The sequence below is a fragment of the Diadema setosum genome, chromosome 19 (genome assembly GCF_964275005.1).
Source record: "Diadema setosum chromosome 19, eeDiaSeto1, whole genome shotgun sequence".
Classification (NCBI taxonomy): Eukaryota; Metazoa; Echinodermata; class Echinoidea; order Diadematoida; family Diadematidae; genus Diadema; species Diadema setosum.
Genome location: NC_092703.1, coordinates 21283813 through 21308951, shown reverse-complemented (window position 1 = coordinate 21308951; position 25139 = coordinate 21283813). Strand labels below are relative to the sequence as shown.

General features: G+C 38.0%; 2 protein-coding genes across 2 annotated transcripts; one reads left to right on the top strand and one right to left on the bottom strand.

Moving 5' to 3' along the window:
- Positions 1-209: 209 nt before the first annotated feature.
- LOC140243119 (autophagy protein 5-like) lies at positions 210-9220 on the top strand. Its single transcript, XM_072322848.1, has 9 exons — positions 210-289; positions 2199-2335; positions 2974-3101; positions 3786-3864; positions 4597-4696; positions 5781-5843; positions 6716-6807; positions 7748-7859; positions 9027-9220. Exons 2-9 carry the CDS (start codon positions 2228-2230, stop codon positions 9167-9169), a joined length of 825 nt encoding a protein of 274 aa, XP_072178949.1. The 5' UTR covers positions 210-289; positions 2199-2227; the 3' UTR covers positions 9170-9220.
- Positions 9221-12180: 2960 nt separating this feature from the next.
- On the bottom strand, positions 12181-23885 carry LOC140243141 (lambda-crystallin homolog). The gene is made up of 7 exons (XM_072322869.1): positions 23774-23885; positions 21185-21266; positions 19419-19571; positions 18489-18650; positions 16815-17009; positions 16239-16344; positions 12181-15364 (listed from the first exon to the last, which is right to left on the bottom strand). Exons 1-7 carry the CDS (start codon positions 23815-23817, stop codon positions 15144-15146), a joined length of 963 nt encoding a protein of 320 aa, XP_072178970.1. The 5' UTR covers positions 23818-23885; the 3' UTR covers positions 12181-15143.
- Positions 23886-25139: the final 1254 nt, after the last annotated feature.

The following is a 25139-nucleotide window of genomic DNA, read 5'->3' as shown; positions in this document are numbered from 1 at the left end:
GGAAGAGAAGACAGAAAATGTATCATTTCATTTAAACCCAAGCCACAACCACCAACAACAACCGAAACTTATACGAATCCATGATATGAGTCCTTCACTCCTCGGGCTTTCTTGATCTTCCGCCTCGACTGCATGGCCCTGAGGTCTATCGTAGTGATAAACACGTCGTGGCTCGTGATATTCTTCCATAGCGAATCTGAGGTCTGTGAAGAAGACTAGGCCATCCAAGGCCATCGAGAGCAGAAAGAAGCCAAATTGGGACCGTCAAATTTAATCTATTCTTCATTTGGTGAGATCAGACACATGAGTATTGTTAGAATTTGCCATGTTCTTAATGCATACTGTCATTTGATGAACTTGCTCTGCGTGTTTATAATGTAGGATTGCTTCAACAACCTGAATTTGATTCTGTAGTTTTGCAGGGGGTAGGGCAAGAAAGCAGTGTATACGGTCCCACGCATTCATTATTGTGTAGTTATCTTTTTCAGATGTTTTAATACCACGCACACACACACGTAAGTTTACTCGAGTGCGTAGCCGTGAGAGAGAGTGGGCACCCGGTAAGTAAATGCAGGAGATGAGCTAAAAGTAAGCTCACACGCTACAGCTCTCAGCAGTGAAACTCTAGTCTTAGGTAGAGAAAGCGATGTCACCCTAACACCAGTGTTGCACTTGATTTTATTATGTATGGAGATTCTATTTTTATTAATCACCTGTTAGAGTTGGAATAATCCCTGATAATCCACAGACTAGAACTCTACTTCTAGGCCCACCTTTGACTAAAATTTGCAGTATCGACTATCATGACCAGTCTACAGGTCTGTGTCTTATGTTTGTTTGAGAAATTGAGTGTTAGCATATGAGTAAGTAGATAGATGGTAGACCTAGCTAGTGTTGAATAGCAATAGGTACATGTAACTGTAAGACATATAGCTAGTCTATACTAACCATGCAATTTTGCTATGTCGTTTCAGGTGTAGATCACACCGTTTACCAATCAATAATGGGAGGTTTAAAACAAATGTAGAGGACAGTGATATTGAATGTCCATGTTGTGATTTAAAAGTTAGAGGGGATGAATTTCACTACATTTTTGTTTGCCCTTTTTTTTTATGGAAGAAAGGCAGAAACATTTAGGTAGTCAATTGCCCAAAGTCAACACCAGTACATTGCATATGGCCCTATATGGAAAATATATTTAACAGATTCAGTTTTAAGCACTTGAAGAATCTTGTGCGTTTCATAAAAATTATAACCCAACATTTTGATTTGATTCCAAAGGCAAACAGGCTTGGTCCTGATCCTGTATATAACATGTATTTTAAAAGCGTAGTTACTCGTAGTGGTAGACAAACCAAACCACGTGATATCTTAGATCAGTAGCCATCATTTTGTACGTTCAGTAGTTTATAGCCTACAGTATTCTATTTGTACTTGCCAGTTTTTATTACAGTATTATATTCTGTGTATTGTAACTATGTATATAGCCCTTGTATTATATTTTTGAACATGTGTTGTACTCTCATACCCCTGAAGGGGGTCGACAGAGATAATAAAATATCCAAATATCATATAGACAGAGTCTAATCATGTGCTGATTGATAGGACTTTTTATGAGATGTTCAAACAATGCTAGATTATTGAGCTTTTGAATGTTCTTTACAACTGTAGGATATTTTGTGCTCCATGGTTTTCATTATTTCAATGTGTCGGATGAACTAACCTGTACCCCAATCACACTGTAAAATGGCAATGATCCACACCCTGCATTTACATAATTTTATGGTTCTACACAAAATATTTCTATAGGGCCTATATGAATCCTCAATTACATAAATGTTAATCCATATATTGTGCCTTAATAAGCTAATGATTCTTTTTATGCTGTGAGGTACTTGAAAAGTGCAGTAAAGATACCATGTATGCAGAGACTTTAACTCTGTGAATGCACATGTAATAGCATACTTTGTTTGATTTTCATTGGGCAAAATATAGTCATTTTATCATTCATATTCTTACCCTCACACACAAAAGTTAAGAAAGCATAGATGATCTACTTATGTTGATAAGTTGATCTGGTCAGACTTCTAACATTCTTTCATCAATTTGATAGCCAAGCTTTATGCTTGTCATTGGTTGCCCTACTGCACTATACATAATTGTGTCATAATTTCAAATTCTTGTCCATTTGATTTTAGAATCCTTGTTTTAAGAGGAGGACAGAGAGATGGCAGACGACAGAGAAGTCCTGCGTGAAGTGTGGGAGGGGAGAATACCACTTTGCTTTGTCTTAGCAGAAGATGAATCATCCATGGAGAACCCAGAACCATTTGTGGTAAGCCGTTCCTCAACACTCCAAGATATCTTAGCTAATTGGTTGCCAAGGTGCAGCATAGAGATTAAGCAATTAGACCATACAGTCCAAATCCACTCCTTTGTCATATACTGTGTATTTTTATGAATTGAGTAAAAGTGAACGGACAGAGTCATAGAAGTTTCATCAATATTGGATGTGAACTATAGAGTTCATGCAGATAAGATGAGGTTCCGATGTCACAACCTCGCTATCCTCTCAATCAACTTCCATACTTAAAAGTAAAATTACAATGAAGAACTGACTTCAATAGCATAATGACAATTTTTCTGTTGTACTAGAGTTATCAATGATGACTTTTTGGGGTGAAGGATTTATAGATCCTGAATTATTGACCAAAATCATGATTTTCGTAATATCTTTGTGTTCAAACAAATGAGAACATTGTGAGTTGATGGCATCATCGCTGTAGGATATGTATATAGGTATGTGGTTGTGATGAATATCACTGTGGTGACCACGTAGCTTAATTTTATTTTTTCTTCAATCTTGAAATAGGTCTAACTCTAAGGTATCAAATTATGTAATTTGGAGATATCACTGTTGTGACTAGAATGAATTGGACCTTTTTGTTTTTGTTTTGTTGATGCTTCCCACAGCTGATGGTATCAAGATTGACATACATCACACTAGTCACTGAGAAAATCCAAAAGCACTTCAAGAAGTTTACAGCTATAGATGAAGGAGATGAAATCTGGTTTGAATCAGATGGACAACCTCTTAAATGGTAAGCCACTCTCATAAAGAGTTTTAGCCAGGTTAATAGAACTTTGTTAATATGTTTTGAGAGGTTTTTTTTCCCCCCTTTTTATTTGGTGTCATTGCAGATCAATCAAGAACTTGTTTGATTACACATACCAGCGCCACGTTTTCAAAAGTGGGGGGGGGGGGGGGGGGGGAGTCCACTTCAGACGTCTGGTGCCACTTCTGGGTTTCATAGCTAACAAGCAAAAACACACACACAAAAAAAATGGTCTTACAGCGCAACTTCTTATCTTGTTATGATATCAAAATGAGCCTATTTGTAAAAGTTTTGAAATTTCAGCCTGCACATCGTAGAAAAAAAAAAAAGATAATAGCATTCCCCACTCTCTCCATATTTTAGAGCAAGCCCTTCATGTTATTATGACGTTTCCAAATGAAAACTGCATTCATCAATATAACAGGATTATTCTTTTTTTTTTTACATGATGGTGCATACATTTCTAAATGTTAGCACAGTTTCATACATTGTATATTCCTTGTTCAACTGGTCTGTCTGTCTGTCTGTCTGTAGGGGAAGGGGGGATGGCAGAACAAAACTCTTGCACTGATATTGAGGGGCAGTGTGGTATGCATGTATAGATAAGTATGTTTGTGTATGTAAATTCCAGCTTGATAAGCTTATTTTTGCTACTCTCTCTACATGCAGGCACTACCCAGTGGGAGTATTATTTGACCTGTTCATGCACGATAAACCACTACCATGGAGAGTTACAGTACACTTCAAGGTAACTGGTGATAAACTATCACCACTAACTGTAATTTTATAGAGCTAATATATCCATGGCGAGCCTTACAAAAATTGAGCATGCAGCAGCAAGCTTCAAAGTCTTCCTGATGCTGTATGTCTTCGTGTTCTGACAAAATTAGATGGATTTGTTGATGTAAGGCAAGACTATTGTATTGTGAAATCTTTATGTCATTCTGTTTGTGAATGTAACTGGTATCGGTCAATAATTTCCAATCTTTTGTCGCTTTGGAGATGTTTTTTCAACCATTAAGGACGAGTCCCGAGTATATTCGGGCAGGTGTCTATGGGAAATGCGTTATGTAGCAAAATCATCCCGTCCTCAACAGGTTAATAATCCAGTCATAGTTCAAGAGCATACATGCCAATCATTGCTCAATATTTCTGATTTCAGATTTTTTTGACTGAGTGTGGTCAACACACCACGTCTTTCACAATCAGAAAAGAATTGAATGATTTTGTTGCTAATAAATGCACCAATGATTACTGATCAAGTTTAGGTAATGTCATTGTAGTCACACACACAGATGAAAGTATGGATCTGAAATAATGTGTGTGATTTTGAGTTTGTTTGTTTTGTTTGTTTGATTCACAAGAAATTGTTTGTGTGCAAATGTTTGTCTTCCAGTTGCCTTGCTGGCTTTATTTGCTTTCTTTTTAGTTTTTTCCTGTTCCTCTCTTAGTTTGTCATTCTCTCCTTATTGCTTTGCAGAATTTCCCGGAGGATGAAATACTGCACTGTAAGAGCAAAGAAGTGATAGAAGCCATGTACATGTCTTGTGTGAAGGAAGCAGATGTTCTCAAGCACAAAGGTAGGCTTTGCTGTGTATATATCAGACATTGCAACTAGGATGATAGCATCTCTCCAAAGAAATTAGATATTTGTCCACATTGTCAATTGAAAGCCTTTGGAAGAGCTACCAAGTTTCACTCATTTTGCAGGAGGCTTCTTGAAAAATGAGATGAATCTCCACGTCCTGAGAAAAAAGTAGAAAAAAAAAAGTTTAAAAAAGTAAAAAAAAAAAAAAAAAAAGGTGTGCCTAATTTGAAAAGTAGTTTTGCCTATTGAGGTGTATTTAACAGACAGGTATTTCTGTAAAAATGCTCAAATTTCCTTGATTTTGGTGTTTCACTGTTTGCGACCATGCTGCAGCTCTGCATTACAGGCAAAAGCATGGGCCTGCACATAGTGACTATCAGCAATATTAATATCTTGTCTAATGTGGTAATTGACCAGTAACCTTTGGCTACCATGAAGTCCTTGTAGTTTAACATGCCTGCTAACTGTTCCTATTAATACTGGCAAGAATATCCCCATTTTGTCAGGAAAACAGGATTGTTATTTGACTGTGAGTTCCTATATCTCAAAACATCTATTTATAGGAAAGAATAGGAAAAATGATAAAAAAATTGAAAACTTGTATGTCTACGAATATATTCCTCTTTGTGTCTATTTGCTTCAAGGTTGGATGATGTGGATTAATGTGCTACCTGTATCTTTGTATCATATCAGATCAGTGTCAACTTCAAATGACTTAGCAACAGTGACTCTTTATCAGGGAAGAGTTTGTAGTGGACATATCATCAACCTGATGGCATGATTTTAGTATGTCAGTAATTTTTCTGAATAAACCAATTATAAAGTTAGGAGGTGATGACATAATCACCTAATTTTATTTGACATACAATGTGCTTGCAACCCAGTCACTGTTTTGTGATAACCCAATTAAATGTTTGTATTTTATGATTGTTCTTCTCTTGTTTGATTTAACACAATGTAGTGGTTCTGTTTATTTCATTTTACTCAATATATTAAAGTCAACTGGAATATGCATTAGAGTTGGACTTTCTAGGTTTGAGCATACATATATTCATATCTTTTATATTTGATTTTAGGGCATGTCATGAACAATCTGCAGCAGAAAGATCACAAACAGCTGTGGACGGGACTTCAAAGTGGTGAGTGTAAATTGGTTGATAGAGGGCGCTACTTGTCAATAGTTGACGTCCACGCTTTTTTTTTTAATACACGTTGACTGCTTCAGCATATGCACCACCTGCAGTCACCCCTTTAACAAACAGCAACAAAATCACTGCCAAACCCAATGCAGCCGTTGTGGGTGTGTGTGTTTGTGTGCATGCATGTGCATACAATGGATGTGTATGTGTAGATAATTACAATATCAACAAATAAATACTGAACAAGAGAAAAAAAACAGTAGGCCTGTGTGTCCATATGTGCAATGCTGTGGATGTGTGTGAGAATGTGTTTCTTTTCTTGGTTCAGAGCATCCCTGTATCATCCTACACTGTACTGTAATCTCCAGTGATAGTGTCAAACCTGCTGCTGACTTCAGTGAGTAGAGGTTGACAGTGAAAGACATCCAACTGCAAAAGGCTGTATATAGCATATTGTGTTCATCAGTTTGATATTTCCCCCATATTCTGTATATACTGCTAGATAATCATGTGATCTGTTGGTGGACCATAAAGGAAAAAAATGCAGCACACAGGTGAACTTACATACAATATCCATATACACTGACTTTCCCATCTAAACAGTTCTGCATTGCAGTGTTTATTGCATTTTATAAAATGAAACAACAATGTTGTGCAGTCCTTACAGAGAGAAAAGGAGAAAAGATTTAGTTTTACGAATGGCAGCAAAATTCTTATGAGATGTATTGTTTACTTATTTAAAAACTTTCATTCGCAGACTCACAAGATGAATTGATTGACTTCCACAGATAATGTTTGTTTAATGTCATGATGACTTCAAAGCCACCATACTACCACCTGCCACAATCACTTTCATTGGTTGTTTTTTTCAGACAAATTTGATCAGTTTTGGACCACCAACAGGAGGCTCATGGAAAGACTGAACAATGATCCTTTCAAACACATTCCATTCAGGATATACCAGGTTGGTGTGAAGACTTGTTTGTCCTTGAACCAACTGTTTCTTATTGTGAGCTTCATGTGCAGTGTTTGGGTTTGAATATGCTCTTTATGTGTCGTGTGTGTTTGTTTTGTTTTATTATCTTGTTTCATTGTGTTGTGTGTGTGTGTGTGTGTGTGTGTGTGAGAGAGAGAGTGTGTGTGTTTGTGTTGTGTGGCTTTGTATTTGAAGTCTTTCATATGCTTTGTTGTGAGGGATAGTAGTCTTGCCACAAAGTGCAGGAGATGAACATATCGGGCCATTATTACTGTAGTAAAGTTCTTTGCTGTTTTGTGTGAGAGTAAAATAACCCCTTAAAGGGATGGTACAGTTTTGGTTGAAATGAGACTATAGGTTTCCAACATATTTTGGTGATAATTTTTTGAGATAATGAGAAACATCTTATGAAATATGAAAGAGCACATAATTCTATGAGAAATTCAAAGTTTATTTGATAAAGATTGGTTTTTTAAATGGCTGAGATATCCAAAATAAAGCAATTCCAATAAAAGATGGGATCCACTTTTTATTAGACTTGCTTTGTTTTACTTTGTTTTTAGATATCTCAGTCATTTCAAAACCGAATTTCATCAAATGAACTTTGAATTCCTCTTAGAATTGTATGCTCTTTAACATTTCATGAAGTGGTTTCTAAGTATTTTGCAAAGAGTTAAAGGCTGAATCCTCACCTCAACCAATACCATACAGTCCCTTTAATGCACAAGTCCCACATATTCTCCTTTTCTTGCTTTTTTCTTTATGTAATGTTTTGTTCGTGTATTTTTTTAGTTCTGTTGTATGTTTTGCCCCAAGTGCCATTGATCCCTGTGTTTGATATAGAGTGTATACACTAAGTAGCTTGTAGAGACATATTGCTCTTTCCTTCTCTGACCATCACTGACCTTCACTGACCATCTGTCCCCAGCCTGACAAGGTCTGCATCCAGAGGTTATTCAAGCCAGTTAGTGAGGAGGGAGAACCACTCACACTCCGTGCCTTGCTAGCTCACAGTGTACCAGACTTGTTTGGGGAAGGTGGTGAGTGTTGACTCCTGATGTTTTCCTCAACTTTTACCTCCTTCAACAGAAAGTAGGTTTTATTTTTCCAGTTGTTTTGTCTCAGGACGTGGTGACAGTTATGTTTTCTGTGGACATATGGTCAACCAAATTCTGCTTTTGTTGTGGTTTCATAGGGAGGTATTAAAAAAAAAAAAAACAATGATAATTGTGCATAGAGCAACATCGGAAGAAACAAAAAGTAATAAGCAGTGTTGGTATCAAATGTGTTATTGTGTCTGTTATATTCGCTTGTGTTGAGTTTTGTCAACAGCCAGTTCAGATACACACACACACATGGATACATCACTAAACTTAAAGCAACAATACAGCTTTGGTGGTCAAATTCTCTCTTGAGAAGGATTGGCAACATTTTGTCCTCAAATTTTCAGTTATGTAAAATCATTTATTGCTTGGTGCAAAATTCGGAATAGATGCTCACATATGTGTACAAAATAACACTGATACAAATATGGGTATGTGAGAATAGTACACATTATTGGAATAAGAAATAAGTCAACATACCTTCTTGATTACTTTCTAGACAATTCTGTGGCTTTAATCTGTGGTATTCAAGTTGCAAAATGTTGTCTTTGATCTCAATCTGAAGCATGTTTATCAATTTTAATATGTTGCAACATGAAGACATGTAACATCCAAAAGAAAGGAGGGAAAACATCTGTAGAGAGTAGATGCACTTAGTGAGCAATTGCAGGGTAATGACAGATGATGTTACATAAAAGTTGCAAATGAAAATAATACATGTATTTTGATGTCTTTTCCCTTTCACCTGCAGAGTTATCAATATAATAATAGGTACTGTCCATTTGAGAAAAATGAGTAGAAAAATTATTGTGTACATGTCAGCAGTGTGTCATATGCAGTATGTTATTTAGGCAATGGCTGTAAATGTTAGTACAGGCAACTCCTGTTCAACAAAGTCCTTGGGACTGGCAGTTTTCTTTCCTTATATCAAAATAGCATTTTAGCTGAACAATGAAGTATACAAAGATAAATAACTGATAACTTTGAGACCTGAATTTTTACTTCATTATAACAAAAATTTCACTATTATCCTTTTCGTTATGATGGGAATGCACTGTATCACATCCTTAATTTCCTGTATTTCCATAATTTTCTTGAGTGCAGATAATAAGGACTACAAGGTGCTGATCCATGGCATTGAGACGCCGCGAGACACACCAGTGCAGTGGCTTAGCGAACACCTGAGCTATCCTGACAATTTCCTTCACATGTGCATTCTGCCCACGCAACCTGGGAACGAGATTTGAGGATGTCTTTCCGAAGTGCTTTCCGAGCAATACACATGAATTGGACTCCAAAGAGAGAGGATGAATTTATGTTGCTGGTTGTCTATCTGAGCTAATTTTTTTTTTCCTGTGACTCTCCACCTGATTTGCACACAAGGGAATATGCAGTTGAATTCTGTTGTTAAGAAAATTCCAATACATTATTGCATCACTCTTAGCAGTATTTCTAGATATGTATGTATTGATCATGCTTGTCTATGACCCACCTCACATGTAACAAGCCTGTTGTGGAAATACACAGCATGATCATATGACTGCAGGAGGATGTCATGAGCAAAAGAGTCAGTATTTACACATAGTGCTATTTCATGACAAGATTAAAAATCGGGGGGAAAAAAGAACAAGTGCTTGTTTCACAATATGTGCCACAAGGATTTGCCACCGAGTGCACATCTTGTACACATTGATACACACAATCATGTTTCATGAATTGCACTCTCATCTCACACAAAGAATTGGAAATATATTTGTACCACAGCATAACAGAATCCACAAGTACCACTCGCTGTACACCAGATATTCTACATGAGAGCAATTGGAGGCAATATGGCATATCTATCTGTCATTATTTATGTGCAGTGATAGGAAAGGTTTTACCCAAACTCCATTGTAAACACAAGTTTCATAGGGTTTGCCTGTCTTTCCAAAGATACCTGAATTTGAGGTGGGTATGTTTCGTATTGTACAGAGTGTTGCCTTACATGTGCTGCAGCTGGGGGCTTTCCATCATCTAGTGAAAATATTTTGAGTTAATTGTCATTTGAGGGTTGTTCTTACTGAATATACTCAAACTGCTTTCAACCTGCAATACCAAAGCAGCTATTATTTTAGCAAAACTACATACCATTCATGATGATTTTGTAGCTACTTGAATTTTCAGTGTTGATGGAAATGTTATTGAAGAATGGGATATCACACTCCTATTGCTATCATGTCTGGATGGATCTTGAAACAAGAAAGGATGGCTCTTGTGGAGTCTAAAAATGACAACATTTTATGAATGAAGTGTTACAGGCAAATCATTTATCCATCAGAAATCACCAGCACCATTTCCTTGCAAAGGTCTATCACATGCCATTTGGATGATGTAAAAGAAAGTCATCACTTTTTTGAGGTTGATGGAAAAGATCTTTAGCACTATGTCGACCTCCGTTAATCCAAGCAAGATTCTTCCAGCAGTTACAGTTCTATTTAATCTATCTGCCACTAAGGAATAGCATGTCAGTTACACAATGCAAACTTACTCCAAGTGGTGAATCAAGGATGGATGTTTATGGCCTCAGTACAGGAAATAGCACAGATTTCACATGCTCTCTGTTTTTTAAAGGGATGGTACAGTATTGGTCGAGACGAGAATTGGGCTTTTAACTTTTTGCGAGATACCAAGAAAACACTTATGATATAGTACAGAGCATACCATTTTAAGTGGAATTCAAAGTTTATTTGATGAAAATCGGGTTTGGAATGACTGAAACATCCAAAAACAAAGTAAAACAAAGCGATCGTAATAAAGTGTGGGTCCCACACTTTATTAGAATCGCTCGTTTTTTGGATGTCTCAGCCATTTCAAAACCAATTTTCATCAAATAAACGTTGAATTCCTCATAGAATTACAGGCTCTTTCATATTTCATAAGAGGTTTCTCATTATCTCACCAAAAAATGTTAGAAACCTGAAATTAGGTCTCAACCAAAACTGTACAATCCCTTTAAATGTATGCACACTGTATTTATCAATAAGCAGGGGCCCCAAAATGTTTTTAACAGTGCTGCAACATGTGAACAGAGTATACGCTGTAATGTATACATACATACGTCTTTACGTGCAAAATACCATATTTCTCTTAACTCTTCCTCCTCAGCTGTTTATACACTGTAAGTTGGTGACCATCTTCCGTCTAGAATTGATCTTTGAAAGAGCTAGTGAAAATGCCAAAAAGGGGTCTGCATGCATATTGCAGCAGTGCAGATTGCCAGGAGATAAAAATACTAGATACATGTATTAGCAGTGCAATTGCAAACATATTGGGCTGTACATATTTCCAGTCAAATACATCAAAACTGCTAATTGTTGAATAGTCACCAGCAAATGTGAGGAAATCATCTCTTGCTAGTCTGTATCAAAGGTTAAAAGGAGTGAGGTACATCAATAGTTGTACATGTGTCTTCTTATTCTAGTCAACTCCATGGGGACAAGTGGAATCTTAAATTTGTTGTTTTCGTTTTATATTTGTTTTTGTATTTTCTGCAGAGGAGAGTTTGGCAACTAAAAGAGTACACTGTATGGCAGTTGTCTGGTACAGTGCACTCCCGATATAACGAACATAGTTAAAACGAAATTCTTGTTACAGTGAAGTAAAAAATCCAAGTTGCAAAATTATCCTCTGTATACCTTTATATACACTGCTGTTTGGCTATAACAAAATCCTGATATAAATCCCCGGTCCCTGAGCACTTTGTTATAACGGGAGTGCACTGTGCAGAGGAACCTTGTTATAAGTAGTTCCTTGGGACCACTGAAATGCCGTTCTTATACATGTATTGGGTATCTTGTTATGTTTGGGATAAAAAAAAAAAAAAGAATATAAAGGGACTTGGACCAGCAAAATTACCTCATTATTTCAGGTATTGCTATCTATCCATCCTCCTTATTAACAAGATTCCGCTGTACAAAGAAATTTGCCGTATCAGAGTTCTCTACTTTGAATTAATGGTATTTAACTTCGGATCCAATGCAATAGTGTAATCTACTTTGTCATGTACAGCAGGTGGCTTAGTTACATGACCAACACAGTGGCGTTGAATGAGCCAGTAGCCTGTGTGTATTTATGAGCATAATACATGTATGTATGTATATAACGACATGAAAAAAAAGAAAAAAGAAATAAACAGATATATCGAGGTGTATTGATATACCAAGCACTCACAACAAAATAATGGGGCTTCACATTTCATTCCATGATTGCTGTCTTGTCTGATTGATACATTTATTGCCATTTCAATGTATTTCTTTTTGTTTTATTCTCTCTTACTTTCATTTTTCCATTTCTGTCCCAATGTAGGGTCGTTCACATTAGACCCTGTGATCTTATCTGTTTTACGACTGACCGTCCACACTGCTATCTCTACTATCCTGGAGCCGCAGGGGCAATGGGGGCTTGGGGTGAGCTCTGCCACTTGAAACCAGACATTGCGTATGCACACATTTGATGTATACAGCTGGATGCTATCAATTACGCCCCAAGGTCACTCTCCCCTCCACGTCTTGTCCCCGGACCCAACTTGCTTCGCGGGGACGAGGGGACAAGTCCCACATTCCTCACATTATGGTTTTCGAGGAGAAAGTCCCACAGCACAGGACTTTCCTCGCATCGCGGGGACTAATGTGAACTCGGGGTGTGAGTACTGCCACTGAGTAGCATGGTACCTATGGAATGTGCGTGTGGAACAGTGAAAGAGAACATATCATTCCTTCACTCTTCTATAAGGAGCAGTGTCAAAGAAATCCTAGAAAAAACATCGTTTGTTTTAAAAAAGTATCAAAAGATTAAATTTCTCGTAAAAAGACAAAGGCATAATGCTCTATGCAATGAAACCATTTACATTTGTCCGACTAAAGGTAATGCCCAATTGGAATACATTATTGAAAAGCTGACTATTAAAAACTTGTTAGTTTTCCCTCAATAATACATAGAAAGGAAATGTAAACATAAAGTCGTCTCAGAATTATCAATTGTTAAAAAAGAAGTTTAATTAAGGAAAGAGAATATTGGGAGACGGCACGGGTGTGATCCTTTTCAAATGGCCGAGTCTGTGTACAGAATCACGGATAGATTGTAACACATATGGCAGCTGCATCATCCTTAGTTACTGGTCAGTATACACCATTCTTTTACATTACTAACCCATGCCATGTGACACAATGTGGGAAACACGTTCTTTGTTCAATATTGCTGTGACTCAGAGTAGCACAATGATCACTGCTTCCGTGAATGACAACAAGCAAACTTCATTCAGACATGGCCTATTATACTAGAAACTGGAACAGGGAAACCAGTTATAACAAGCTTGCTTTATTTGAGGAACTGCTTTTAACGTGGTGAATTCGGCAGTCCCAACTTTCCATTACAGAGTTTCGCTGGTCACTTTTTTCAGTACATTTACGAGGTACCAGTTACGAGGTAAAATTGGCAGTCCAAGCGAGGCTTCCCTGTACATGAAGTCATTTATTTTTTCTCCACACTTGGAAGTACCACAGTCAGAAACAATAAAAACACCTTGAATCATTTACTATGTAAGCTCATTCCTGATATCAAGGGTAGACTGTTATATACACACATATTCCTGTATGAAGACGTGGATATAATAAAGTCAATACAACCCATGATAATTCTGAAGCTTGAACTTCCCAGAAGTACAGTTTCAACAGTTTATTTTTAATGTCATGCGGCTAGGCATTGCGCAGATATTGCTTAAAGGTAAAACATAGTTCTGGTGCGCCTGCAGAATTGTAAAATTTCACTCCAAAATGTACACAAACTGCGTGTAAATTGTCTGAAATAGGGCTGAGTTGTCCCTGAGACCAAGTTATCCTGGATCATTCTGGAATAAAAGTCGGTATACCAACTTTTATTTTTGATCTCAAAATACTCTAAAACAACTCATCATCCCGGCAAATCGCGTCAGCCAGGTAAGTTTCTTGGTAGATTCTTACGATATACAGTGTATTGCAAGCAAATATGAAAAGGTGCAAGGCAGGTTCTCAAACCCTTACCAGAACTATGTTTTCACTTAAATTTCTGGCTAGTTGTAAGATCATGGAAAGCTCATCTTTGGCTGAAATTTCTCACACACACCATTTGTTCAAAAGAAGGTGTCTCCCACACCATTTTTATCTGGTGCTACACAGTCATAATTGCACACAATATCATTTTTAACGTTTAGCTCAGCTTTATGATTATGTCACTGCAAGGGAAGAGGTTGATATGACAGGATTCCCCCCCCCCCCCCCAACTAGTGAGGAGAATAAATCAAACAGCCTTGATGGACAAGAAGCCCTAGAAAGGCAAAACATGCACAGTGCAGCATGGCCCTGTTGCATAAGTAGTTTCAATCAAATGCAGATCTCTGTTTTATGCACTAGGGTCCTTATGCAATGCTTTGCATTTTGCATACCATTATCTTCCTGCATTTTTCTCTGGTTTGTACAGATTTAACAAATATCTGCTGCAGTAATATCAATGGCCTCCAAATTGCTACATTTATAAACAATCCTAAAATTGGCAACAAATTTCAGAGAGTAAAAATTTCAAAGTGGCAAATTTTTCTGATTTTGTGGAGATTTAATCAATTAAGTCAGTTCCATCTACTCTTTCTCCAATCTAGGATATGCATTAAATTACAGAGTTGCCAATTTAATGAGGAAAATATGATAATTTCTGCAACATAATTACCCCATGACTTGATAGGTTAAAGATCACAGATACAAGTAAAGTTTGGTAATACAATTGTATGTGTCCATGGCCATATAAGGGACAGCACACAGATAGTACATAAAACTAAACAGTACATCAATTACCCCCAGATACACCGTGCTGGGTAAGATAAACAAGCCAGTATCTATGCATAATCTGACCGTCTCTTATATTGCTTTGTGGTGCAAGAGTAGAAAATGAAATGCAAGTCCACATATACCAGCATACAATACCACCAACAGTCCCACATGTGTTAACCTGAATTAGTTTTGTGTCGAGTGCTTGCAGATAATTGGTGACTGCCACCTAATGATAATGGCCAGATATAGTTGCCATGATCAATTCCAAATCATGAACACTCATTTTAAGTGTCTGACCTGCATAATTAAAGCTTTGTAGGCATCTCAATATATTAAAAAAATATAATTATGATCTCTGACTGAAATTTGATTTGACATGAGATCATTGTCCTTCCTTTTCCATGTCAAGTTTTAGCTTGGCCAGAGCAGCGAGACGCGCATCCCTCCACTTGCGACGTTCCTCCAGTTTATCCAGTGGCATGAGGGCATTCATCTCAGCCACAATCTGCTCTACACCCTTGCCGCTGTAGGTCGGATTTGGCCCAATAGTAGAGAGGACCTCACGCATGCTCGGAGCATAGCGATCCAAGTAGCTTTGCATACCTTTAAATTGGAGAAAGCACATGATTATATTACAGTTTCATACTCACTTGTTGAAGTTACAGCTGAAAAGTGTGATTTTTTTTTTTTTTTTTTTTTTTGGGGGGGGGGTCAAAGTTCAGTAACCTTTGACCTTGAAGAATATGGCCAAAAATCTCTTCAGCCCATCAGTTTACCTGGCCAGCAATGAGAAATTTCCTGCAAAGGTTTCCTTGAATTGGGATAAGATATGGTTAGGTTGGACAAATGGACAGACAACCCAAAAAGTAATCAACAAAACTAGAAAGAAACAAAACTCTCCACTCTGATGCTTTTTGTTGCTGATGCCTTCAATTTTACCAGAACTGACCAGCACAGCATTCATGCTTGCAAGTATGCAAGTGTATATCTATCTACACCAAGTCATGACAGTTTATGTAAGGAAATGTCATACTTGCAGGAACAAATAGGATTTTAGCCTTTGCTGTGGTTTGTTCATCAAGTGGCAGAGATGTTTGGAAACCCAACTACCAATGAACAGATGTAACCTAACCCCCCTCACCCCCTCACTGAGGCATGTTGCTACATGCGGGTTGGTTTTGTGATTTTACAACCAGGTCAAGTTTGGATGGATTAATGGATGCTGATGAAATATCTTAGAAAGTTAAGCTATGTACCTGAACACATAAAGGGTCAAGGGTCACACACACAATCTTTATGCCACATACACCTTCAATGGTGGTGTTCAGAAAAAGTCAAAGATAGAACAGAGATAGTTATAACAACAAGAATATCTTACACACACACACACACACACCAACACAAGTGTTCACATGTATAAAAACAAGGAAACAAGTTGTAGTAGGCCTATGCATGATAATCAATTTCTAGCACTTACCGTCTGCATTAAGGTGCATGACTCCCAAGGGGCCAAGGAAGGCGTAGCGGAGACCAAGTCCCTCACTCATCACCTTATCCACATCTTCTGCTGACAGCACTCCATCCTAGTGCATCATAGAAAGGATAGAAAGCAAGTTAAGAATCTTAGGGCAAAAATTCTAAGAGGTCTTATTAACACAGTTATGAGTCATGCTTGTACTTTTACTGCAAAGAGATTTTAAAGGATTCCCAAACAGATACATAATATTGCATGTTAAAAGTAATTGCATTGGAAAAATTTGGTTTATTATTGCTTTTGTTTATAATTTTTGTCTTAGCAAGTTCAAGAGTTTTGTAGTTATCAATGTATTAATACTTTCAGCATGTTGTCTTTACACATTCCTGAAATCACTAATGCAATGAATAGACCTAGATCGACTGCCAGAGACTATGAATAGCTTGCTGCATTGGGTTATTGAGCATTTACTAGATCTTTAGATTGTTAGAAATCCACAGCTGCATCAACTCTATCCCTTTGTTTGTACCATCATACCCTTGAGGTGGCATTTGACTGATTGGGGCAGAGATTCCCTACCTCGACCAGTCTCCACGTCTCAGCGATGAGACAATACTGGATTCGGTTGATGGCAAAACCAGGGACCTCCTTCTTCAGGGTCACTGGTGCCTGGCCCAGACTGCTTAGGATGGCCCTGGTTCTGTCAATGATTGACTGGTCAGTCCAGGGGGCGGGGATAACCTCCACAAGAGGTGCATAGTAGGGAGGGTTGATCTGGAAAGAAAAGGCAATGTGGAGCATGCATCTCCATTTATTACATCATCATTTGCAACTTTTTTTTATTCTCCTGACTCATTTCACCCTATCTTTTTATAAAGAAAGAGAACATGGCTTAACCCTAAAAAGACTGGGGTATTTTGGTAGCTCGAAAGACTGGGGGGGGGGCCTAAAGGGCCCCCCGCCCCCTTAAGATCTCGGCCGTGGATAGCGCGATTGCCGCGGAAATTTGCACAATGGTAGTGTGCGATGTAATCTACAAGATCATATATTTAAATTTGACAAAATAGTCTTCTTTTATTTCATTTTGATTAATTATGCTAATTTATGCGAGAAATCAGACTCTTTGATCTAAATCAGTAAATAAAGCTCCAAAAGTGCTCATTTTTGGTCTAATTATTCTTTGTGGCATTCTTAGCAAATGTACTTGAAAAAAATTCAGTATCAAAATCAATTTCTTATTTATCTTATTGTTATATGAATTTCTTATGTATTTCTTTGTTTTTTCGACCTTTTGTTTTTGTTTTTGTTTTTATCAAAATTTGTGGCAGACACTTTTTTGAAGCATAATACTCCTAAAACAAATAAATTTTAGCCATTGAGAGTAAAAATAAGCATATTTATATGAACCATGTGAAAAAACTCAATTTGCATTTACTTTGTACACAAAATCACATTTTTGAGCCATTTTCGGCCTCACGTGCATGTACAAAAAGTTATGTAACTTCAGAACTGTACCCCCGGGCGTCACAAATTTGGTGTCAAAATGTGCGGGAAACTCGAAAGAAAAAAGTCATAGAGCATCGCGGTGAGAGCATTGCGCGTTGCAGAGTTATCGCGCGAAATGTCGAGGGGGGGGCCTTTAAGGCCCCCCCCCCCAGTCTTTTTAGGGTTAATACCTCTTTCAGTGGGCAGAGGGAATATTACCCTTGACATGTCAGTAATAAGTGGAAGGAATATGTACTTTTCAGCAAAGAATTACATTCTGTTGAATTCTTTCGTGTTTTTGTATCACTGTCCTTCTGTGACATCATAAATTTTTGCACTCTTCTTATCCAGCAATGACAGTAGTGAAACTTTCCAACCTCTGAACAGATTGTCTGATTTTCCTCAAATTTCACTAGTGTTTTTTAACTAATATTTCTGCATTCATTCAATCCACATGTGTGTTTCAGTTTCATTCCCCTATAGATTGTAAGAGAAAAAACTCATTTTCCTAGAAATGTTTCTGCAAAGTTTGTAGAAATCAAACCATGAGTTTGTTTGTTTGTTTTGTTTTGTTTTGTTTTTTTGTTTTTTTTTTTTTGGGGGGGTTGTTTTTGTTTTTGTTTTTGTTTTTTTTTGGGGGGAATAAACAAGACTACAAATTGCAAATGCAATGATGTATATTGCTCATCACAAAATGGATGAAAAGCAATAACAGCAGCTTACTGAGAGCATTTGTGCTATTAACGGAAAAAAGCAAGATCCACTCACAGGGTGGGAGACGATGCACTGATTGTGGCGCTTCAAACCCTCAGTGAACTTGGACGGCAGGATACAGGAGGTAGAGCTACTGAGGATGGTGTTGTCTCCAACACACTCCTCCATCTGACTGAACACCTTCTTCTTGACCTCGATGTCTTCGAAAACACATTCCTGGGGGGAATAAGACACAAAGCCAGTTTTCTTACAGAAAATGTTTGTTTCAGACTACTTTCTTACCATTCATTACCTGGTTGTACACAACATCAGTGGTATATTGGAGCATTACAACAGTAATTTCTTCCTTTTGATTAAGTAGGCATTTTGGCAAGGACTAACAGATTGAAAACAGGCAAGTGATGATTTTCATTATATGCACCCATCAATGAATTTCAACAGTCCAAGACAAGCAGGGAAGTGAGTTTATAGTAACTTGAATTTGGGGAGACTGTAAGCCTGACAGGTTCTGACAAGTTGATTACTTTTCCCCATAAGTGTGAGCCAAAGGTGATTAAAGAGTATTACACTCCATTCTCTATATATTCATCCATTCATCTATGTTTATATGTGCAGTACTGGAAAACAGTAAACACTCCTGAAAGAAGTGTAAGTACTTATGACAATATACAGCACACTATTAGTACCCAAAAGGATGAACGGTTGGTGGGCAAAAATAATATGTGGCACTAGTATTTCATCAATAAAATGCTTTAACACTTTCAATAACAATTATCTGTAAACTCGGCAGTCCTTGAATCTCGAGAAAGGACCCCAACTACATATTGTTCACAGGCTTTGCATGTTATGCGTCTTCTCCAACATATTCTAACTTCCTTGTAGTACATATTAACCTATAAGATGAATGACATACATGCACAATCCACAATTACATAGTCTGCCAGATTTATGGGCCCTAGCCTGTAATGTCCTTTACTAAATTACCTGGACAAAGGTGGCTCCAGCCAGAGCCTCTGGCATACTGCTACTCCCCTTGATGAGGGCAAACTGTTCCTCAGGCGATAGACTTCCCCGCAGCATGCCCGACTTGGACAAGTCCTCCAGCCGACCCTTGATGACGGTCAGGGCATCCTCCACCTGGAATAGCAAAGACGGTGATACTCCAACATTACCTGGGTGTTTTCTAGATGCATGCCTTTGAAGGTGGAGTGACTTTTACAAGTAATATTCAGTCACATGAGTGAGGAAATACATTTGAAATACTGTCTGCCCTGACTCCACAAGTATGTTTAGATGGAAGAAAAGAAAGAAAGAAAAAACAAAAAGCTTCTCAAGATGTTTGAGGGAAATAAGAATTTACCTTCTCAGTGAGATTAAACTTTTCCTGTCCTTTTTAATTTGTTTTGATATTCTGGGTGTTTGTTGTTGTTGTTGTGGTTTTTTTTTGGGGGGGAGGGGTAGAGCTTGAATAATGTCTATTATACAACACCTATTTAGAATGTAGCTATCCAATTGGTCGATTGCCCATCACGTGACATTTAGTGAAAGGTTCTATTACACGCTCTGGCTGTCTCAGTGTGCAATTTTGGTTCGATCAAAATGTTCTACTGCACGCGCTCTGATGTCACAATAAACAAACATGTGCCGCGTGCACTCAACAACTACAAGCGCGCTTACAAGCACGTACTTTTGTCACTATTTTTTGTAAACAACTTTGTTTCGCATACGTACGTACACGTTAACATGTACATACACGGTAACTGCGACTGTGAGGCTACTCCTTCATCTTTCACGGAAAATAGTTGCCATTTCTGTGCTAAATTCAAGAATATGTGAGTACCAAATTCGCTGACGTTCGAGATGTTGTATAAAACAAATAGTGTATGGTCTTTACTCGTGCAATGGAACGAGATTTCGCACTCGGTGAAAGACGAGGTGCACTATTCAACTCGGCTTCGCCTCGTTGAATAGAGCGCCTCTATCTTTCACCTCGTGCGAAATCTCGTACCATTGCACTCGAGACCATTCACTATTTGTATATTAATGAATTCAAATAAACATTCTCAGCAAAAAAAAATTCTCATGTCTTTTTGTATTTGTTTTGATATTCTTTTGTTTTTGTTTTGTTTTGTGTGTGTGTGTGTGTTTTTGTTTTTGTTTAGTTTTGGGTTGTTGTTGTTGTTTGTTTGTTTGTTTTTTTTTTTTTTTTTTTTTTTGGGGGGGGGGGCAAGAGCTTGAATAAGACATTTCAACTGTACATGTACTAACATTCAATGGGTAACCCCACACTAACCCACACAGCTGTTTGTCCTACACATCCTGCACCTACATTCCTTATGTCTATACAATAATATCAGAGGCAACCATTATGATCAAGTCATAATTTTAAATGGTAGTCTCCCGCAGTTTCTGGCAGAAAACCAATATTTCCCTTCGTGAACAAATTATATCATCAAACATGTTCACAAAATTACACTGCTTAGAAATTGGCAATGTGAGCAAGATCATAAGTGCATACTTTAGTACATAGTGCTTTAGTGTGCATGTTTATACTACCGATTGTTAAAAAAATGCACAAATTACACTCAAATGATACTTCGCATAGTGGATACAAAGTCTGAATCATAGCATTACTATATGTAAATGTTGTTCTCAGGATCAGAATGCATAAAATAATCTTAAAAATCCAAGTCATTATCAGATTATTCAATTACAATGTATGTTACCATATTGCAAGAAAAAAATCTTACCTGAGATGGCTTGATATCATAGATAGTGACCTGATATCCTCCACTTGCAAATATCATGGCCCAGCTTCTTCCAATCAAGCCACTAAGGCATAAAAAGTTACAAACACACAAACAGGGAAAATCACATGAAGACATCAAGAATTATGGATGTTATTCCAACATCAATGACCTCCAGATATTGATCACATTCCTATTTCTTCCTCTTCTCCTCTCTTCTTAGAGAATAATGGGTACTCATTTGATTTAGAAGGTAGGCCGGGGTGGAGCACAAGCAAATTTAGAAAGCTAGTTAACTTGTGCTTTAAAGTCCACCTTCATATACATAAGGATTGAGAGAATGTAGCAATATTAGTAGAACACATCAGTGAAAGTTTGAGGAAAATTGGACAAAACGTTCAAAAGTTATGAATTTTTGAAGTATCTGCGCAGTCACTGCTGGATGAGAAGACTACTACAGTGTATGATGTCACATGCGTACAACGATATAAGGAAAATAAAAAGAGAAGTTTCACAAAACTTAACTTTTTGAATAAAGTGCACCTTTCTTCGACTTGTTACTGACGTATATTAAGGGTAATATTATTCCCCCTGCCTTCTGAAAGAGAGAAGTTGAGTGTTCTTTCGTTATGCGAGAAAAATGGAAATATGTTGAATTTTCTTTAATCTTTCTTTATATCGTTGTACTCATGTGACATCACAAGCCATAGTAGTCTTCTCATCCAGTCGTGACTGAGCAGAAACTTCAAAAATTCATAACTTTTGAACGGATTGTGCGATTTTCCTCAAACTCTCACTGATGTGTTCTACTAATATTGCTGCATTCACTAAACCCACATTTCTATAAAGGTGAACTTGTCCTTAAAATGCAAACTTGTTGCAGCAATTACTCTCTGCTACCGCCTTGACTTTCACCAAAAATGATGTGCTTAATCTGAGATGAAAAGTAAAACTTATCAGACAGGACTCTTATTGTCTCATTGTCTTTCAAAAGTTGTCCCACATTCATTCCACAGCATGGGTGTTAACTGCGATCAGCCCCAACGCTACTCGTTGGGCTCCCACAGTATAACTGTGTACAAGGAGCGCCCCGGGTTACCTGGGTGTGTGATATACAGCATTCACCAAAGGGGGCAGTTGGAGTTAAAGGTACTAGCCCACATTTGCAAACCCACGAAAATCAAAACTGCATAAAACAGGTCCAATATGACTTCAAGTACAAGTTATAACAGTAACATACCTCACCTGTTGCTCTTTGTCTACCATTCGATAAAAGAGAGAAAATCATCGTTTTAAAATCAATTTTCAAACCAGGTCAACTCGACCCAAAATCAAATTACGAGCGCGGGCTAGCTACGCACATTAACTTACACATGTATCGCATGCATGTAGTACATGCGAGGACCGGAGCTAGCGAGCGTTTTTATACGCATGCATACGGTGCATTTTCATTTATTTTTATGAAAGTAATGGACTAATTGGAACGAAATTTTGCACAGGTGTTACTGCAATTATACCCAAACTCCATGCTAACTATGAGACCAATTGCTGCAGGTTTACAAATGTGGGCTAATACCTTTAACACTGGGGAGCCGGATATGGGAGCTGGAAAACATAAGTGACAGTCTTGTAGTAGCTCTTGCATCAGTTTTCCCCAGTATCTGTCTTGCTGGGTGGGCTTTGGGTTACAGTGAAGTGCCCTAGCTGGCGTGGGCATGGCCTTTTGCTTGTCTTTCTGTCATCTATTCATGGCATGCTTTCATTCCCTTGTCTGTAGCAACAGAGCAAGCTGCAACTACCCACACCATGTTGATCAGCTGTGGTCATAAAATAGATGCATGAACATATGCACTCCAAGTCTCACACCTACTTACAAAGTCCCACGGACATGTGGTGGAAATGATATTGGATAAAATGATCTTACAAAAATCATTTTAAAGGACAAGTCTACCTTCATAGACACATGCTGAAATGTATTAGATTCTATAGCCCGACCAGACGCTGTGCGATTGTGTTTTTACAGCGACTAGAGACGTCTGTGTATCGGTATAGTTAAAATGTAAGGTGTTTTTTTTTTTTTCAACAAACTTCATTCACATGTACTCAAAGGAGGACAAGAATTTCACCTCTCAAAAAGACAACTCTCAAAAAAGATACACAACATTTTAAATTTAGAATCGTTACACACAGGCTGGCAACCTATGCTACATATCACCATGATCACTGGATTTAAATCTTATGTCTATCAGACTATGAGTATGACAATCGCCAATGACGTAGACGCAATACAATGCATCATGAACACAAAACCACACAAAGGGCTGAAGATGACACCTGAACAGCGAGCGGCAGCTAACACAAAATTTTAACTGCGTAATATAGAACTAATCAATCAGTTAGTATTACGTGAGTTAGCAATGACAGCGACTCTGACGTTATGTTCTCAAACCCGATTGTGAACGGATGGGACTGAGCGTTAAGAATATCAATCGTGTCCGTTTCTATCGACTGTCACCTGCGGTTCAAAACACATGATCATCATCACTATAACAGAAAAAAGGGCAAAATACACTGACATTACAAATTGTGTACCTTCCTATTATTCCAACTTTCTTGTCCTCGCTACTGGATGCCATTTTTTGTTGATGTTTTCTAATCAATGATATCTGACCACGAATCGCCGCTGTGCTGCTATGCTACGTGATATACAATGCAGGCAGCTGTGGAGTATACGGAGCATAGTAGCACTTCATGCAGAGTAGACACGAGCAGTGCTAGTGATGATGTGCAGGAGGTCGATACCGCGATACGACGGTGTGGTACATGGTTGATCCGGCTGCGGCGAGTGGGCGTAACCGGTTGATTCCAGGTACCTGGCCCACGGGTTCTTTTTTTTTTTTTTTTTTTTTTTTTTTTTTTTTTTTTTTTACTTTTCCGGAACGATGGTGTAGGACAGAGCCTGTTCATCGATCAGGTAGAGTTATCTCTTGATGCTCTCTTTCCAATCAAGCAATTGTCCAGCGCTGTTACCCTTCTTATACAATTAACAGCTCAACTTCTATTGCGGATTTGTGTTATTACCAAAAATGGCCTATGGCAGGAGTTGACAGCTACTGGAGACCAAGAGCATGTATTATGTACCAATACACATACATGTAATGACTATCCCAATCAGTCATAAGCAAACACAACACCTTTCCAGTGCTTGTCTAGCCTATTCTTAAAGGCATTTATGGAACAAGCAGAGACCACTTCTTCTGGGAGAGAGTTCCACATACCAACAACTCTGTTAGCAAAGAAATACTTTCTGACATCTAACCTTGCAAACCGTTTTCCCAGTTTCATAGAATGACCACGTGTTCGTCCATTACTATTATGAGAGAACATGTCAACCTTTGTGTGATAGTGTCCATGTAGATACTTGTACACATCAATCATGTCCCCTCTTTTTCGCCTGTAACTGAGAGATGGCAGTGAAAGGTGGCGTAGACGTTCAGAGTAGGACAAATGCCTAATCCCCGGAATCATTTTAGTCGCCCTTCTCTGAACACTTTCAAGTCTTCTTTGTTCACCTAGCTTGAAAGGTGACCACACAGCTTGACCATATTCCAAGATGGGTCTCACAATGCCTTTAAACAAGAGCCTAACAGTATCCTCATCCAAATATACAAAGGATCTCCTAATAATTCCTAACAGCTTATTTGACTTTGCAACAGCTTGGGAAATATGGTCCTTGAATGTCAATTGTGAGTCCACTAAAACACCCAAATCCTTCTCAGCTTTTGTTTGAGCCAAGACAATTGTGTCAGACCCTTTCTTCATGACATATTGGGAGTCTGAACATGACCGACCAATTTTCATTACAACACATTTGTCAGGGTGGAAACGAAGCTGCCATCTATCTGCCCATGACTCAAGTGCCTCTAAGTCCTCTTGCAGCTGCTCAGTAGCTCCTGGC